This window comes from Gavia stellata, chromosome 27 (genome assembly GCF_030936135.1).
Source record: "Gavia stellata isolate bGavSte3 chromosome 27, bGavSte3.hap2, whole genome shotgun sequence".
In the NCBI taxonomy this organism is placed as follows: Eukaryota; Metazoa; Chordata; class Aves; order Gaviiformes; family Gaviidae; genus Gavia; species Gavia stellata.
Genome location: NC_082620.1, coordinates 4,489,988 through 4,507,463, shown reverse-complemented (window position 1 = coordinate 4,507,463; position 17,476 = coordinate 4,489,988). Strand labels below are relative to the sequence as shown.

Genomic DNA, 17,476 nt, shown 5'->3' with positions numbered 1-17,476 from the left:
ACACTAATACATCTGACTCTCATATCTGATGCAGCGATTTCAAAATAAATGGAAATCAGTCGTACTTCTAGCCTATGGAGTTCCTGCTTCATACCTTCAGATATGCCGGTGAAATGATTGAGGCTTAGGTATCTTGTCTCTGAGAAGGGTATTTTTTCACTTGTGCACTGATCGGGTTGACAGGAGGCAAATCTGAGAGTCTAGTGATAGGTTGGGTAGTGACTATTTTAAGCCTCCAAGACAGTTAAAGTTCTCTTATCTTGGAATTAAAGCCTAATGGACTGTTGTGATGAACAGGATTGATGAGACAGTGAATGTGAAGTCTGATAGCTAAGAAGGCATTTTGATTGTTACTTGGACTTTAATTCTTTATGTATTGATTGGGCAAGCTATCTATGAGTCTTTTGTGGGTCCTGAGTTTAAACTTTGTCCAAGTCTGAGTTCTGTCAAAGTATTGGCCGATGTAGGCAGAGACTACACTACAGTGAAACTGAGGCCAAGTGTTTAGGATTATTTTAAGGAAAACAGTATAGAGATATAGATAATACAGTGTATCACAGTTGTACTCCATTTATGATTTAATGAATGTATGAAAAAAGGAGTGTTTTCTGGCATCCATAATGAAGTATCGTCTTGAAGTCGGAATGCCACCAGGGTTGTTGCCTGACACGCTGCTTTTGTTTGTCAGTTTTTGTGTGAATTTGGCTGTTTACAGCTTTGGGGAGTGCCCGTCATTCATAGTGGGCTTGCCACCAAACAGAACATTCTCCTGGGTTAGAAAGCTTTTTTGCAATTTTGTTGCACAGTTAAATTTTGTGTTAGAAGCAAAACAAGTGCACTTTTGTTGTGAACTTGAGGTTTCCTACAAAATTAACTTGTTATCCTATCTTGCTTTTATGTCATTTCCTTGTAGAAGATCGAGGCCTTTAATCAAGGTCCATAGTAGATCTCCATCTTTATCACTTCTCAGTGTTTAAAAAATTACCATTTAGCTGAATACAGTTCTATATATGTCTTAATCTCAGAAAAAGAGAGTTCTTACAAAGGTCTTGAACCCACAATGTTAAGAGCACTTACTGTGAGTAATTGGCAAATGCAAAATATGGGAATTTTGAAATCAGTACCTGAAACATATTGTTTGTCTCTTTTTTTTGGTCTGATATACTAAGATGACAAGACTAAATTTTTCCCCCCTTTATGGTTGCAAAGGTATTGATCTGCAGTAATACAGTATCTTGCACTTAAAGAACTGTCAGTCAGTCTTTATGTTTTTAAAAAATGTGTTGCAAAAATGAAATTCTGCAGTCCAGCTGAAGTCACATGTGCTGACTGCATTAAGGGGCTGGTATTTTGGCAGAAGGCCTGTGCTGCTCGGATCATATCTAATTGCAGATGGTATCCATTTGAATGATACTGCTAAAAGTTCTTCAGTGGCAATGGGAGAAGTGGGGGTAGCAGAATAGAAGATAATAGAGGAATTCAGCAGGCAGACAGGAGAAGTTAGAAGCTGCAAAATCCTACTACTTAATTTGGGAACGCAAAATGCTTTCCACAGAAGAGGTAATGTTACCATCAAGTTACTAATTAAAAAAACCCCACCAAAACAGTAACTGAGTGGGATTCATTTAAGAAAAGACCGTAGTTGTTGTTTATTATTATCACTTAGATATGATCTTAAGAAAAATAAGATTTGTTTTTTAAAAGCACACGCTATGGAAGTGGATTCTATTGATCTAAATGCTTTGTTTTCATTTGGAGTTACATTCTGAAGAGCGTATCTATATTGTCTGTTGTGCAGAGGTCACTAGTAGATACAAACGTGTGCCCGTAAGTCTCATGCGCACATACCCACTCAGGACTAGGCACAGTTTAGCTGTGTTTGTAGCATTGCCCATAGTGTAGTGAGCCATGCCAGGGTTCCTGGTGAGAGAAGGGAGAAGTTAGTGGGCTCTGAGGGCTTTTCGTATTGATAATGAATTCCCTAGAGTGATCCCTCTGTTAGCAAGCCTTGCTATTGGTTAGCTTGACACTACCTAACATATTGTTTGTTTCATATTCTGCTTATTACAGAATATTTTCAAGTGAAACTTGGCCTCAGTGGACTTTTAAGTTGCTTTTTATGGTGGTGGCTTATTGATAAAATCCCACCTCATATTGAAACAGACTGAAAATTCTGAAATAACACTGTGTCTTTTCGTCTGAGATAACTTTGTTTAATTTTGTCAGTCTTTAAATAAATTTGAAAATTTATTTTCTTTAAAGTACTGGATAGGTGACTTATCGTGCTGTAGGTCAAACTCACAAGCAGCTTTTTGAAATGAATAATTCAAGAATAGATCATGGTTGTCAGCATATCTTGATTGAGTATCTTTTGTCTTTAACTCCTGCTTTTTAACGTTTTTGTTCAGAATGATTTACACCAATGTATCTTACCCACAATGTGTTAATTACTTATTGTCTGTCCACTCCATAAATTACTGTTCTTGTGGTGAGTGGGGAAAAAGATTCTGCTGTGTAGTATATGGGATGAAAGGTGAGCTATGGATCTAAGAGTATTTTGTGTCAGTAGTTCTTGTTCTCTCTTGTATCAAGTTTTGAAATGTAACAAATATAAACAACATTGGCAGCTGCTGCCTTGGATTGTCGAAATGAAAAGCTAAGCTATTCTGTGCCTAAGAACTTCCCTAGTGTTGTGTTTTTTTCTGGGTTTTTTTGTTTGTTTGGCATTTTTTGTGGAAGTGATTTGATAATCCTCTGTCTGTAAATAAAAAATACATAAATAAAAACAAATTAAAATGAAGCAGAGGTTCAAGCTAGTAGCTATGAGACAGCGTTTAGATACTCATCGCTAGCAAAGAGTCCAGCTAGCTTATTGTTTTGGAAAGCTGAATAAGTATGTAGAAAACTAAACTAACAAAGCAGGGAAATAAGGAAGTATCCTACTTGGAATATGTCCTCTGCAACTGATGTTACATTAATTGTGCACTAGATGAATGAAAATTGGTTTTAGCATCTTGTGGGTGCCGGTGACAGAGTAAAACAAAAGTCTCAAACTGTAGTTCATCTGAGGTTATTGTATATTCTGATTTGCTATAAACCATATTCGTGTAGAAATGTGCCTGCCCAGTCTAGGTTATCTTGAAAGATACAAGTGCAACTGGGTCCTCAGGTTAGGACTGAATCCTATTGGATTTTAACTCAGTAATGGTCTCTGTGGCTCAGTAATGTTGGAAGGTTCTTTTGTGGACTGTTTAAGGTATTGGATGTTTAATGAAAATAGGCACGGTGGAGCGGTCCCATCTGCTGGTAACAATAGTCACAGCTGCTGCTGTAGACATATGGCAGCTAGGTTCTCAAGCAGGCATCCTTGGCATCAGAAAAACTTCCTAAGGCATTCTGCAGTTCATTTGAAGAGGTTGAGGAAAAAAATATTTTTCTTCTAATGGTTGTTTGTTTTTTTTTCTCTCTAAGGTTTATAAACCTCTGGTATAAACCTAAATATTTAAATTAAAAAGAATTAATAGAGAAACATTTAATTTGAGTTCCTTTTCTATTTGGGTTTTTTCTTTCAATTTTTTTTTCTTCTAAGACGTGTCCTCCTTGATGCAGTTGTTCTGGAGGAAAAAAAAATGGGTGGGAAAGCAGGACTTGACTTAAAAGGCTTTTGATTTATGGCATGTTTGTCTAAATTAGAGATATTTGAAATATAATACTAAAATTGCTGATATTTGAAAAGTAATACGAAAGTCAAAACTATTGAAAGGTTTATAGAGCAAGGTAACCTTATCAGTAATTCAGCCAGTACTTTATTGGTGTACATTGGCAGGGGACAGTGTTAAAATTTGCCTTTTTCATTGCTGTGTAGCTCTAAAAAGTAGTAACCTCTTTCTAAGAAGCTTAATCCTAAAGGGGAAATAAAAAAAGTATGGTTTGTTGATCTTTTCTGTTCTGATCTAATTTTTAACTGTTTCCTAAATGAAAAGACACACTGAATAGAAAAGAAACCCTATTGTGTGTGTATGCCTTCAGGAGAATAATAAGTTTGGTTTTTTCCTTTTTTTTTCCTCTGCGGTAGTATTCTGTAAGCAGAGCTTGGATAGTTTCACTAAGGAACTTGTATCATGGAAATAATCTTTGGTCTAAATTACTGATAAGAGAAGTCCTTATAAGAAACTGGCTTTTGTTTAGACTAGCACTGAGTACATGTAGATAGTAAAGAAATGGGAATTTATGTAGCATATGCTACATAGGTAGTAAAGGCAAGCAAAAGAGTTCCTTGCAGTTGTCTTACCTAATAACTTTTACTTTTTTTTCTTCTCTTGATGAGACATTTTCAATGAAAGCATAGAATAGGTGGGAGGATTCATTTTCATGGGCAGATTTCAGTCTTGACTCTCAATCTCTCTTCTAAAAACGAGTAATTTTAGATATCTCAAAGAAATAACCGTTTCTGATGGGTGTGCCTGCCAAAAAGCATTGGTTTTTGAAGCATGTCTTGTGTGGTGTTTTTTCCACATACAGCTTGTTGTCCTTTTTTTTCTTTCTTTTTTTTTTTTTCTTAAAGTGCTTCCAATTTTTTATGCTTGCATCTTGCATGATGAGGTTGTCTTGGGAAAATAAACAGCAGGGGAGGAAAGTCACTTAACCCCTACCTTGATTTTTCTGGTCTGTAAATCCTCGTAACTGTGGTTAAAACACTAAATGAATGCTTGTCCAATATGTTAATACTACATTGCATTCATGGTAGATGTGTTATCAAAACAGGCTATTTTATCGGAAGATAAATTGTGTGTCATGTGGAGGATGCATGAATTGTCTTGCAGTTGGGGTTGAATTGGGAACTGGTTTGAAAGACAAGTCAAAGAAGTCACAATAGTAGAGATTACCCAAGTTCTTCTAATGACTGTCCTGCTATCAATTACTGCATTTGTTGCAAGTCCTGTAAGGGGCAAGAGAAGGCTTGAATGCAAGTTTGTCTCAAAGAGAAAATGGAGGCAATTGCTTTTTTCTTTAAATAGTTGTTCCAGGCGTGAAGTTTGGTGGGGGTTAGTTTTTTGCTGCTTTAATTTTCTTCTAATAGTACTGGGTCATTCTAGGAGTGGGAGTCATAAAATAGTAACAGAGGTAATGCTGAACGCAGACAACAAGCAAAGACTGTACATATGCACATTAGAGCTCTTTATGTTTTGCAGGGTTAGGGATTTCTGTTGCTTGTCCATAAGTTTGTCTTAATAACTGTCTCTGAATGCCCTACAATACTGATGGTTCATATTTTTTGTTACAAGTCTTGAATATTTTTTTTGAGAAAAAAAAAAATGGAATTTTTTTAGGTGCTTGGTTTTCCTTCTAAAGCTTTTCTCATGATTGTATAAAAATAACTAGTGAAGTGTTAATTCTACACACTGTTAAAAAAAAAAAAGAAAAAAAATCTGTTTTGGAAGATGACTTTGGGGAGATGGGAGAAGATGAACATTTAATGATTTTTAAATGTTAAGAGGTGCAAACAATGGGCCTGGAGCAAGACCGTGGGATGGCTAGGATGTTCTAGCTAATGTTAAATGCAGTTGGACTACATTTTAAAAAGCTGTCAGGGAGTTAGTACAGAACTATAGTAGAGAGAGATAATGTTACTAATGAACCCAGAAAGTTTTGTCAGTAGTGAGTAAACTCTGTGAAATGCTGCCCCTTCAGAAGTAGTGCCCACTGACGCAGAACTAGGGCTCTAGAGGTGATTCTTTTTATCAAATGCTTAAATAATGTGCCACCTTTCAGTATGCAAGTAGAAGTAAAGAAAATGCAAATTGGGAACTACTTTAGGAATTGGATATTTTTCACTCCATGAATTCTTTAAGCTATTGAGGCTGGCAGAACTGACTCCCCAGGATTCCAGTGCTACATGGTGTCCTCTTAATGTAGTGCTGGCATGTGTCTGAAGGTCAAAATGGCCTTTGGAGAAGGCCATTGGCTCTCGGAGATGTAGTTAAGGAAAAGCAAAGGGTGAAAGGAGGTACTGTTTTCTCTGCCTTGAACCAGAAAACATGTGAGGAAAGAATTCAGCTCAACTCCAAGTGCTTCGCCAACTGCATACATAGACCTGATACGCATTGTCTGCAGTAGGACGTTTTCAGGTAGTCAGTTGATAATGGAAGTTTTGGAATGGTTTTGGTTCAGCTCTTGAGATAGGTAGAACAGTATGGCTTGACTAGCTCCCGCTTGGTGCAAAGGCTGCTGGCATGCTGCTCTCCCAGAACACCAGCTGTAGAGATGGTATTTATAGCACTTGGATCTGTAAGAGCAGCTGAGGATGAGAGCGGCTTTCTAGCAGCTTCTGTGAGCAAGCATTTGCTTTGCTCTGGTGCTATTGAGCCTAACTCCCTCCCCCATCCAACCTTTCTCCCAGTACAGAGTTGAAATTCCACAGTGGGGAGAGAATCCGGTTGAATTCCAAAGGAGCTGTTCTTAGCTTCTACTTGGTTTCCTTCCCTTTTAATGATTTGAAAAATGCAAACAATGCTTTGAAAAGCAAGCACTGCTTTACAAGCTGGAAGTGTCCATTTCCCTTCATTTATCTCTTGTAATAACAACCCTGAAAGTCTGTCTTATAAAAACAGTATAGCCATATATTTGATTGCAGTGTATGCCTAGGAAAGAAGCCTGTATTAAACGTGTCTTTCGGGTGTTATTCACGTTCCAACAAATAAAGAATGCCTGCTCCACCCTGCTCTCAGTAACGAACATGTTCTCATTGTTGTCATTCCAGTCTACAGATGGCGCAGATATATTTTCCAGACCCATGCATTTTAAGAGACTGTATATTTAATGTTAATTTGCTCTTGTGGAGTCAATTCTGAAAGCTCCAGATCTTTTATATTGGTTAAAGTGATTATTCAGGCATCATAAAATAAGACTACTGCTTATATTGATTCAGATGGAGTTTGAAGAAGGCATAGAGATGAATTATTTGGTATTTGTTTCCCCAAATGTTACCCCTTCAAAAGTTCTGTCTAGACAATCATGTCTTTTGAAAATTTCTGCCTATTACTTTACCAATGATTAATGAGAACAAAAGTGAAGACAGGACAGTGCCTTTTTTGCTAGCTGTTATCTCTTAATATGTGTTGGCATTTGGTAGGAATGTGTGCTCTGGGTAGGTTACTGCCGCCACTAGGAGAATTATTGAGGCTGGTGTGATGCCTCTTTTGTGAGATGAAACCTCATTTTATTTCATATGTAGAAATTAAAAAGGCTTTGTGCCCTCAGCATTGACAGATGTAGTAGCAATGTGGGAATGGAAGGTGTAAATGACAGAAAGCAGGCTGTATTGCACAAAATGGAAGTTTAGTTTCTCCAGTTGCATACCTGACTTTCACCATTACTGGATTTTATTTCTGATCACCACTTGATAGTTTATTTTGTTTTTTTAATATTAATCTCTCAGTCTGTCCCCATTCCCCCCTGCCCGCCCCCCCCCCGCCCGCCCCCAGCACAGACCGTGTATCAGCTAATCCCAAGATTTAGCCCAAGTTAATTCTGTCTGCTGGTGTTCATCTGAAGGGCAAACTGCAGTTAGACAGTTTTTCACTGGAGTACCCCACAGTGACTAATACGCAGCATGTCTGATGGCAGAACGCCCTGTAATACGACTCTGATAGCTAACAGAGGTGGAGCTATTGAATCTAGTGACTTGACTTTAAATGCAGTGAGGGATAAGAGAATAATTTCCATTCTTACCTCTTGTGTGCTTTGTGCTCTGTCTCTTTATTCCAAGAGCTTATTAGAAAGAACTGGTTGTATTCCCAGGTACTGAACTGCAGATAATTTCTAACCTGCAGAATTTGTGATGTGCTGAGGAGCAGTGCTGACTGGGATGAAAACAGATTAGTTTTGGACTGCAAATTTAGTGTCATTATAATCTGATATGAGATTTAAGTGGTTAAGAAGTAGTTTTGGTCATTCTTTGTGCCTGCAAAAATATTTATGTGGCTGAGTAGATGGGAATGGAATGAGGGGGCTGATCTTGGCTAAGCTTGCTTGCTTTTTTTTTCTTTCTTTCTTCTCTGTAGGTTTCCCACTGTCTGTTTACTTGGATAGTTTTAATGGAGAATGGAAGTGTAAGTCTGGAAATAAAGGCTTGAAGTGGGAATGTGTTTGTGTAGGGGTGTGTTTAGGAAGGGGTGAGAAGACAGAGAATGCTTCTTCCAGTTGAAAGTATCCCAGAAGACTATAATTTTGCATCAGCTCTGTTGTGCTACACAGTCTGGTTATAATTGTAAAATAAAGTGCATATTTGAGGTGTGCTTTTTGAATTTCAGCTTCCACAAATCAGGATTGGATTGTAAGGCAAAAAAAAATTTTTGATGTCCAAAATGACGATACGAATGCAGAATAATACGTATTCCAAAATATATGGGTACTGTTTCAATAGTGAAGTGGTCTTTCAAAGTTTGCTAACAGTTTTTGCTAAAATTAAAAACTAGCAACAAATTTGATCTCATAGATTTGAAAGGTTGAAAGTGTATGTTATTTTTGTGCTAGCTGATAAAGCAGATGGCGGATTGTTTGAAAAATGTTAATTAAGGAACAAGTAGGATGCACTGTGGAAGTACCTTATGCCAAGAAATGAAGTTGCCTGTTTAAGTAAGGGCATGTTCAAGTCCAAATGTTTTGTGGAGATTGGTTTGTTCATGTTGATACAGCACATCTAAAATTATAATTCCTTCATTGATTGTGCTCCCACTTTCTCCTAATCTTCTATTAGGCTGTACTGCTCCTACTGTATACTTCTCCTGCACAAGGACTAATTAGTTAAAATACATGGGTCTTACGTTATGATACAAAATTTTAGATGATTTGGTGTGAAGAAATTTGTTTTAAAACTGTTGGTTTCCTTCCCTTTTGGTCAGTGATGTATAAAACTCATATGTTTGTAGTTACAGGTACCAAAACAACCCCCCAAAGTTAAACAGCTAAGCAGCTAAAAAGAATTGTTTAAATGATTTGAGCTTCAGAGAATATGTGGATTACTCCTGCTTATAGGCACCTCAGATGGCGTGAAGCAGCTCGGATGGCTTACTATCTAACTGTAAGCAGAAATAAGCTTTTAAAATGCAAGCTGTATCTCTAGGTTGGGATGGCAGTGGGTATTAAATAAACTGCTTCAAATTAAATGGTAATGCTGCATAGCTGTTCACACAGTGCACTTTTATTTGAGTTTTATATCAATTTATGACATGTAATTACTTCTACTTACTCTATTTGCTTACCAAGGTAGAAAACTGATGTAAACATTTTATCTCTTAAGGTGAAGCGTATTATTCAAAATTTCTGGAAATTCACAATTAAAATAAAGAAAAGGAATAATGTGGGCATTTATCTCCCTCAACCAAATTTTTAGAGTATATTTTTAAAACATTAATATTCTCATGCCTTTTTCTCTGCCTTCCATTCCAAAGGGCAATGATGGACGTTAACCCAAACTGTGGTTGCTGCTTTCATCCCAGAAGAGTTTTTAGAAATTGCGGTGGGAAAATAGTATCTTCAACTTGTTTCATCCTTTCCACGTTTCTGAGTTATGTGTGTAAACTTTTTCAGCAGCAATGGTATAGGAGACGGTGATTTTGTAAAATATCCCTTCCAGTTTCTGTTTGATGCAGAAACCTTAACTTGTGGAAAGCTGAAAGATTCCACATGACCTAAGAAGTTGGCTCTTGGTGAAGCAAGGGGCCTGAAAAAGGGATTGAGTTTCTCAGAAACTGGCTGCTTAGGCTAACTCCAACATTCAAAGTTGCTACGGTGCCATGCTGATGGTAACTAATTATAGCTGTAGCACAAAGCGTTAGTGTCAGTTTGCAAACAGAAGAGTTAATTGCCACATTGGACCTTTGAAATAGCAGATAAACAAATTTATTCTGTAAGATAAAAAGGCCATTAATGTGTTCCTGCTGTGATCGTTTGCCTTATTGCCTTTCTCATTTCCTGAGGCTCTGTAATTAAACCATTAACTTGCGTACCATGCCCGTGAGTCTGCTGTGGTGAGAGGAGATAGATGACGACCTATTTCATGATTCACTAATACAATTCATCTTGGCCTTGCATGGTTTAAAAAACAAACAAAGTGACTGAAAAGCTTTTAGTGTCTTGTGGGTATTGGAGGCACTGGAATCGGTCCTCTTACTTTTTAATTCTATTTGTTTCCTTGTTCAGCTGAAAACACAGCTTGCTGAATAACAGGGTACATAAAATTGATGTTGCCCACTCAGTCTAATTGCTGCATGATCATTCCTTTTTTTTTTTCCAATTTGGCATATGAACTTTTAGGATAAAGCTTACCTGTACTATAAGAGGTCTTTTAATTTCTTCAGGAACATCCGTTAGCTTCCTTTAAAAGTAGCTAGATTTCATGGATTTGCTTGTCCCTCCAAAGAAGGTGTCTATTGCACCAAGCATCAAGTTAGGTCAGTTACTTCAGTTTGAATCCCTGGTTTCTTAGCTGCCTCACCATCTTCTTTCAGGTGTCTTATCTCACATCATTGTGTACCTCATCACTTGGTTCAAACTTGGACCACATCAGACATGACTGATGCTAGTAGCTACCCACTTGGTGCTCAGTGTTCCGAATGAAGAGGGTTTCGATCCAATTGAAATCCGTCGAGGTCGTAATCTTATATTTTCTCAATCAGTCAGCTCTGCTGGATTCATTTGTAGACAGACTGAGAATTCTGTTAAACCAGTGATTCTGAAAATGGAGGATGTAGACTCTGCGTAAGAAACAGGAATGGGGATAAATAGACTTCAGGCTTGGACTAGAAGCTGAGTGAAAAGCCTGTGACTGGATCATAGTCGTGAGGGACAGCATGCAGAGTTCCTGGCAGCCGGGAGGTTTTCTCTGACCCGTTCTTGCTGCAGTGGAAGGTTTTGGCCAGGCAGCTGCATTCCCAGCCTCTGACAGAGCTGCCTTCTTGCACATGTATCTCCCTTTCCTGATACACTTCTCAAGATACGTTTTGCAAAAACATGCATCCTAGAAAGTAGTTTTCAAAATAGTGAGCTTGACATGGAACTTAGTGTGAAGGAGCTGAGGAAAGCCTGTCTAAGAAAATAATAATAATAATAAAAAATGGCGTAAAAAAAAATGGGGCAGAGTGGAACCACTTGCATAAATTACGGAGCCGGAACTTCACTCTTGATGAATGTGATGGATCAAATTTAAGCTTGAAGCAAGTAGGATGAAGCTGTAATGGCAAGCTTTTAGTGCCTTCCCAGACACTAAGCCTGTTGCATAGCTAGAGATCTTGTTTTTCATGGGTGATCAACAGGCCTTTATGCACAGCGAGCTGAGTGGAAAAACTAGCTATTCTTCTGATTAAACTTTTGGCTTTTTTTGCTTTCTTTTTGGAAGCGGTGGACTTTTCCTAGAGATTTTAGTTTTTTTAAAAACAATTAATGGGAAGTGTGTATTTTCACATCAGACCTGGTTTTGAGTAATACTGAAATTAGTGCTGCTTGTTCTGTTTTCTGTTTCTGACACAGTAGAATCTTAGAAGGCAATTTAACTCTTGTTTCCTTGGAGAGACCAAGTGCAGCTTTGCCTTGGCCAAGAGAAATGTCCTTTTTGCTTGTAAACAATAGAAAAATGTAAAAGAAAAAAGTGATGAATGCTTGCTATTTCACTCTTGATTCTAAGAGGAGACAAATCAATCATGCTATGAGGTAAATTAAGTGAGATCTTTTGTGATTGCATTTGCACCTTAAAGCAAAACTGCACCGATGTGACACTTGGTAACCAATGTGTGTTTTTAGATTGTGGTTAAAAACGTGTTTCTTGGTCAGCAAAGATGTAGCTAGGTTTCTGCTTGTCTTGATTCCCTTCACAGTTTGCAAGGCTAGGAGTTTCCCATTTCCAGGACAATGCTGCAAATGCCATGTACCAGTAAAGGTAGTTGCTCCTCTCTTTCCCTAGCCATCACTCCTCTCACGAGTAGTATCAAGAGTTTGGGTTAAAATGATTTGCTGTTGAGATGAAGCAACAGAATGTATATTGTCGGGAGAGGTGCTGGCAATACATTTTTTTAATGTATCTGCTTAGAATTGTTATACAGTACATAGGAATGGGTTCTATTTATTGCTGCGCTTTTTTCCGCTTTTAATGATTAGATTACTTTTCCTTGAACTTACAGCCTAAAACAGTTGAAGAAAATAATGTTGTTCGCCCCCAAGGGTTGTTACATTGAACTAATGTGGAGATTGGTTTTTATTCATACTACTTTTTTGGGTGGGAACTTCTGGGTACAAGGCATTACTTCTTCCTTACCTTTCAGAGCTTTGATGTTAAACAATCAAATGAGAAATTAGAAGTTGTTAAGTTGTAGCAGTCTGGAATACACTGAAAGGAGAGAACTGATTTAAGTTTGGGGCAGGTGATTTGTCTTCTCGGATTTGTTATTTGTTCACTTTAACTTCAGAACTGGTTTAATAGCGCGTGCTGTAGATGTACTGCTGTTTGGTCAAAACTAGTAAAGGGAAACTAAAGCCATATATGATTGCTTAGGTTACCAGTTTGTTATGTGTTGATGCCCATGTTGCTATCCAAAGCCAGAAGCATTTTTGCCATTTGATACTGTACTGGTGCAAGGCATATTATTCATTGGCTTTGCATGTCTGTCAGCTTTTATAAGGCAAGAATGTCAGCACAAGGTGCATCCAAGTGAAATGTAGTTGGCCACAAGAAATAGAGTAGCAACTGTTGCTATTTGCAATCCAGACAGTGATCTTTTCTCCACACTGTAGTTTTGGACAACAGCCCTGCTCAGGGACACAGCATCTGGTAGAGGAGTGATTTCATTTTAATGGGGATTCCGTAACCACATTTTCAGAGATTTCGGTGCAACATGATGTTAAGTTCATGTTTGAAATGGTAAGAGATGTGGCTGTTACAATTTTATCACAAAAGGAAAGGGAGAAGTCCCGCCTCCCAAAGCATAGCCTCACTGGTATGAATATGTGAGAAATAAGCATCCTTTGTTTAGGATGACTGGTATCAGGATGTAAATCATCCCCAGGAAGACTGTCACCACCTTTGTAAAGCTTCTTCCTTTGTAGATTTTGTTTGCATGTATCATAATTAGTGTATCACTCCCAAAGGCAGATTGCTGCTTTAGGTGCAGATGGGTATGTGTAAATCTAAGGTGGTTTACCTAATTTTGATACCCTCAAGAGTATGCCTTTTTACAGTCCTTACTTACACAGATGGTGTTGAAAACAGCTGCTGGAAATAATAGATTTAAGTATTTCCAGCACTGTAGTACTGACAAGAAGAAAGCAGTAGAGATTCATTTCTGCAGCAAGAGCTGTGCTTATAAATTACCCTCCTTGGAATACAGAAACTACAGACATTCCATATGCCATTAAAATGACAGCTGAATCCATTGTGTTATTACTCCCTACCAGGCAAAGGTTATAGGAAGCTGTTTTGCTGCTGGAGAGAAATAAAAAAAACCCAACAAACAAAAAAACCCCAAAAAACCCCAACAAAACCAACAACCTAAAAGGTATCTGGAAGATATTTCATTAATTGTGGGGGATGAGCACATGTGGGTCAAATATTGAAAGAATGAGAGGATCTGAGAAAAAGAAAAGAACATAAAATTTGTAGATGTATTGAGATGAAGAGAAGACGGGTTTTCTTGCATAGCATGTTTATTCTGGTATTTGTGAAGTGTTCAATGACTTAACTCACCTGAAGATTCTTAGATTCTTATATATGAATACATTGGAAAGAAAATTAAGTTAAGGATTGCAAGAGCTGAAAAAGCAATTGGAGATCAGCTTTTTGAATGGGACTTAAAGGCTATAACATAGGAACTATACACAGCGTTTTTTTCATTCTGCCTTTTTTGTGTGTGTGTGTGAACTTCATCATAGGGCCATTATACTTCCATTATATGGAAGTTCCAAAGAGAAAAAGTACACAAGTTGGTTGGGGATTCACTGTGGGATTCACTGTGGGATTTACTGGCTGTATACAGTAAGAACATTTACCAGTAATTTGGTTGGTTCAATTAGTGTCAGTCCTATTAAAAATCTGTAGGCTTTGTGCATGTAAAAGAACGTTGAAATAAACTATGCAGATAATCCCTGAAATGTCTGCAGATCCAACTTTTTTCATATCTTTTCCATGCCCTGAAAATACTGAGCTTCTTAAAGAAAATCATTCTGCAATGAGCTCTTGTACCGTGTAACATCTGTTTCAAAATAGATTTGAGTTGTGCTGCTGTGAAATCACCAGGGATTCTTGAACTCTTTGTTTCAGATTTTCCTTCTTGCTAATGTCCCTCAACTCCTAAAAGCCTGTCCCATTCTAAAAGCCAAGGGACCAGGGTAACCTACTTCTCGCTTTCTGTCCAACAGAATAATTTTGTTTAGCAGCAGCATTCCTTCTAGGAATTTTTTTCCTTGACTTATTTCAAATAAGGCCTACAGAAATACAGTGTTAGGAAGCTATGAGTCTGTTACTTCAATCTTATTACTCCTGTGCAGTATGGCAAATCTGTGAATACTCAGATTCACAGATTAAGTTGAGGGTCACCAAGCTCATTTATTATGTTCCTAAATGCAAGGTAGCTAAGAGTTTGAATTTTATTTCCTGTAGGTATTATCAATCCAAAGAACCCTAAGGAAGCACCAAAGTCCTTCAGCTTTGACTACTCTTACTGGTCCCACACATCGGTAAGTTCTTTTACAAGAAAACTGGGAGTTTTGTTGGTGGTAGTTGTTGTTGTTGCTGCTGACTGGCTTGATTTGGGGGAGAGCAGAAAGCTAAGCTCCTGGAGTTTGACAACAAGTTGTAAGTACTTGGAAGATTGCTGAAAATATTCTCCAACAACGTTCTGTTCTAAATATTTGAAGGATGTGTGTGAAACACAGTTAATTCAGTTTTTCTCTTGGACAAGTGAAAGTTGCTCGGGTTCTTACAGTTCAAGGAGAGATGTGGTCTGAGTTCCCTTAGCATATCTGGAAAAGAGAGAGTGGTGATCCATGTTTCCGATGGCTGCAGAAGCAATAAACTCTCATCAAGCTCCTCTACCCCACCCTCCTGCGAACTGGCGCTAAGGTCTTGCTGACTTCCAGTAATTGTTCTACAGTAGAACTGTGTTGTTTTGCCATGTACCCCTCCCCGCCTTATTTTCTCAAAAGATATAGAAAGAAGGGATAATGCATTTCCCTAAGACTAATTTTAGTAACTTGGATGGTGCAAGTAAGACTTAATACTTCTGAGCAAATCTGTGGTCAACAAAATTGTTTGCATGATGAAAAAGTTGGATTTGTGCAGCTTTTTTACTGAATCTTCCAGAGCAGCCATGCAAGTAGATTACAGGATCAGTCAGAGGAATATTATGAACAAAATTCCTGGAAACTAGCATATCTGCGAGTTTTAGCAGCATTAAGGAAAAGAAGTGGTCTGATAAAACCTCGATGCCAATGTTAGAATGTTAGCACAGCTAAATTTGTCCTGATTTCAGGAGCAAGTAATGTTAAAATCTGACATTTCAGGAAGAGAGAGAATGCTAGAATAACGTAGTCACATACAATGTAGTGACATAATCCTACAAAATTAAGTTTCAGTGGTATGTTGTCTGTGCAGTCTCTTCTGGTTTGTGCAACATAACATCTGCGTAGATAATCATTAGTATGATTTTTTTCAAGTATATTTACCAAGGACTTTCCTAAATGATAAAGAGAGGACATCAGAAAAAAGAGCATATGCACTGAATCCAGCTTTCTGTCAGTATTTTTGTATCCTGTACCATGCCTGGAGCTGCATTTTGGATTGCTGTCATGACTGGATGTTGGAGTCTGATCAGTACAGTGCCTTAGTGCCTGAAACACACTACTTAAAAAATGGAGAATGAATTTCTACAATTAATGAAGTTTTGTTTTGAACAGGTTCTGTATTTGCCTTGAGATCTGGAAGTGTATTCTTTTTGACATCTTTAACTTGTGATTTTTTTTTTTTTCATTGCCTGTGCAGCGATGCCTCTCTTTAAAATGTAACTAACTTTTCAGTTGAGTGTTTGAAGGTGGTAACTTGCGTTGTCCTTATACAGATTTCTATCACTGGATGCATCTGCAGTAGAATTGTTTGTTTTATCACTGGACTAAATTGCTTTAAAGTAGCTTTTTTATGTTATATTTCAGTTTTATTGCTAACCTTGAGTTTAGCCGCAGAAAAATGTTCTGATACGTTGTCCTTGACCAGTTCAGCTACTTGCTAATTTGAAATATGTATTGACATACTTAGGGGTTTTGTGGTCACCAGTGAGGTTGTAAATAGAAACCTGGATTGGAATAGACAGTGGAATCAGAGAGCTGCAAGAAAAACTTGGTCATTTTAATGATTTGTTTACACTCTTTTAATCTTAAAAAAAGCTAACAAAATAAACCTAAGCAGCTTTTGCTTCTCTCTTCCCCTTGCTACCCTTCAGAGCCCTTTTCAAGACCAGCCACTGTGGGATTTTTGTAGCTTCCAGCCCTTTTATTCATTTGTATTGACTCTCTGAATTCTACTTTTGATTTTCTCTCCCCGCCTCCCTCCTCCCAAACACCCTGAATCTCATCTGTTGGTGATCTTGAACAAAACTTTTCCAGTAGCATCAACAATGTTCACAAAGCAGAGCTGGTTGGTTTCTTTGTGCAGATTGTTTCCTCAGCATTAATGGAGTGGTCCTGCAAGGGTTCTCATTGTCATGCTTCTCCAGCTGGTACTGCCTTGGGAAAAAGCTGTGTGTAAAAATGTGCTACGTTTGCCTCTTCCTATGGGATTGACCCGCAAGATAGAAGTAGAAAAAAAAAAAAAGTTGCTTTTTGAAATGTTGCTTGAATGAAAAGATAAGACTGTATTTATGCTGTTTTCATGTCTTTCCAGCCTGAAGATCCCTGCTTTGCATCTCAGAGCCGTGTGTACAATGATATTGGGAAGGAGATGTTGCTGCATGCCTTTGAGGGCTACAATGTATGCATTTTTGCCTATGGGCAAACTGGAGCTGGGAAATCCTACACAATGATGGGCAAGCAGGAGGAGAGCCAAGCAGGCATAATCCCCCAGGTAGAGCAGAACGCAGAAAGGGGATTTGTTTTTTATAGCATGTTTAGATACACGCTTTCCGATAACGCTCTTTTTATATTACAATAACAGTTAACAGAGAACCACAGCTTACTTCTGAAGTGAAAGAAATCTACTGGGGAAAAAGAGCATTATAAGTAATTTTCCCTCTGTTACTTTTTTTTAATTGTACTATACACTCTGTATATTTTTCCTACATCCAATTTCTCCACTTCCCCAACAAACTAGTAAATCAAGATGTCTCATTCACTGGGTTTCTTGTCTCCTTCTCTGACTTTAGCTAGGACAGTACTTAAGCACTTTGTATTTAACATGAATTCCAAATGTGGTATTACTGATGAACATGGCAGAAACTTT

The 17,476-nt window shown here is 37.9% G+C and overlaps 1 protein-coding gene across 6 annotated transcripts in view; it reads left to right on the top strand.

The window, feature by feature from the left end:
- Positions 1-17,476, top strand: part of KIF1B (kinesin family member 1B) — a 97,841-nt gene that overhangs the window by 7,126 nt on the left and 73,239 nt on the right. For all 6 annotated transcript variants that reach the window (XM_059830119.1, XM_059830118.1, XM_059830117.1 and 3 more), the window contains exons 3-4: positions 14,648-14,724; positions 16,922-17,101. In XM_059830119.1, coding sequence (XP_059686102.1) covers positions 14,648-14,724; positions 16,922-17,101 — 257 coding nt within the window. The remainder of the gene's footprint in view (positions 1-14,647; positions 14,725-16,921; positions 17,102-17,476) is intronic.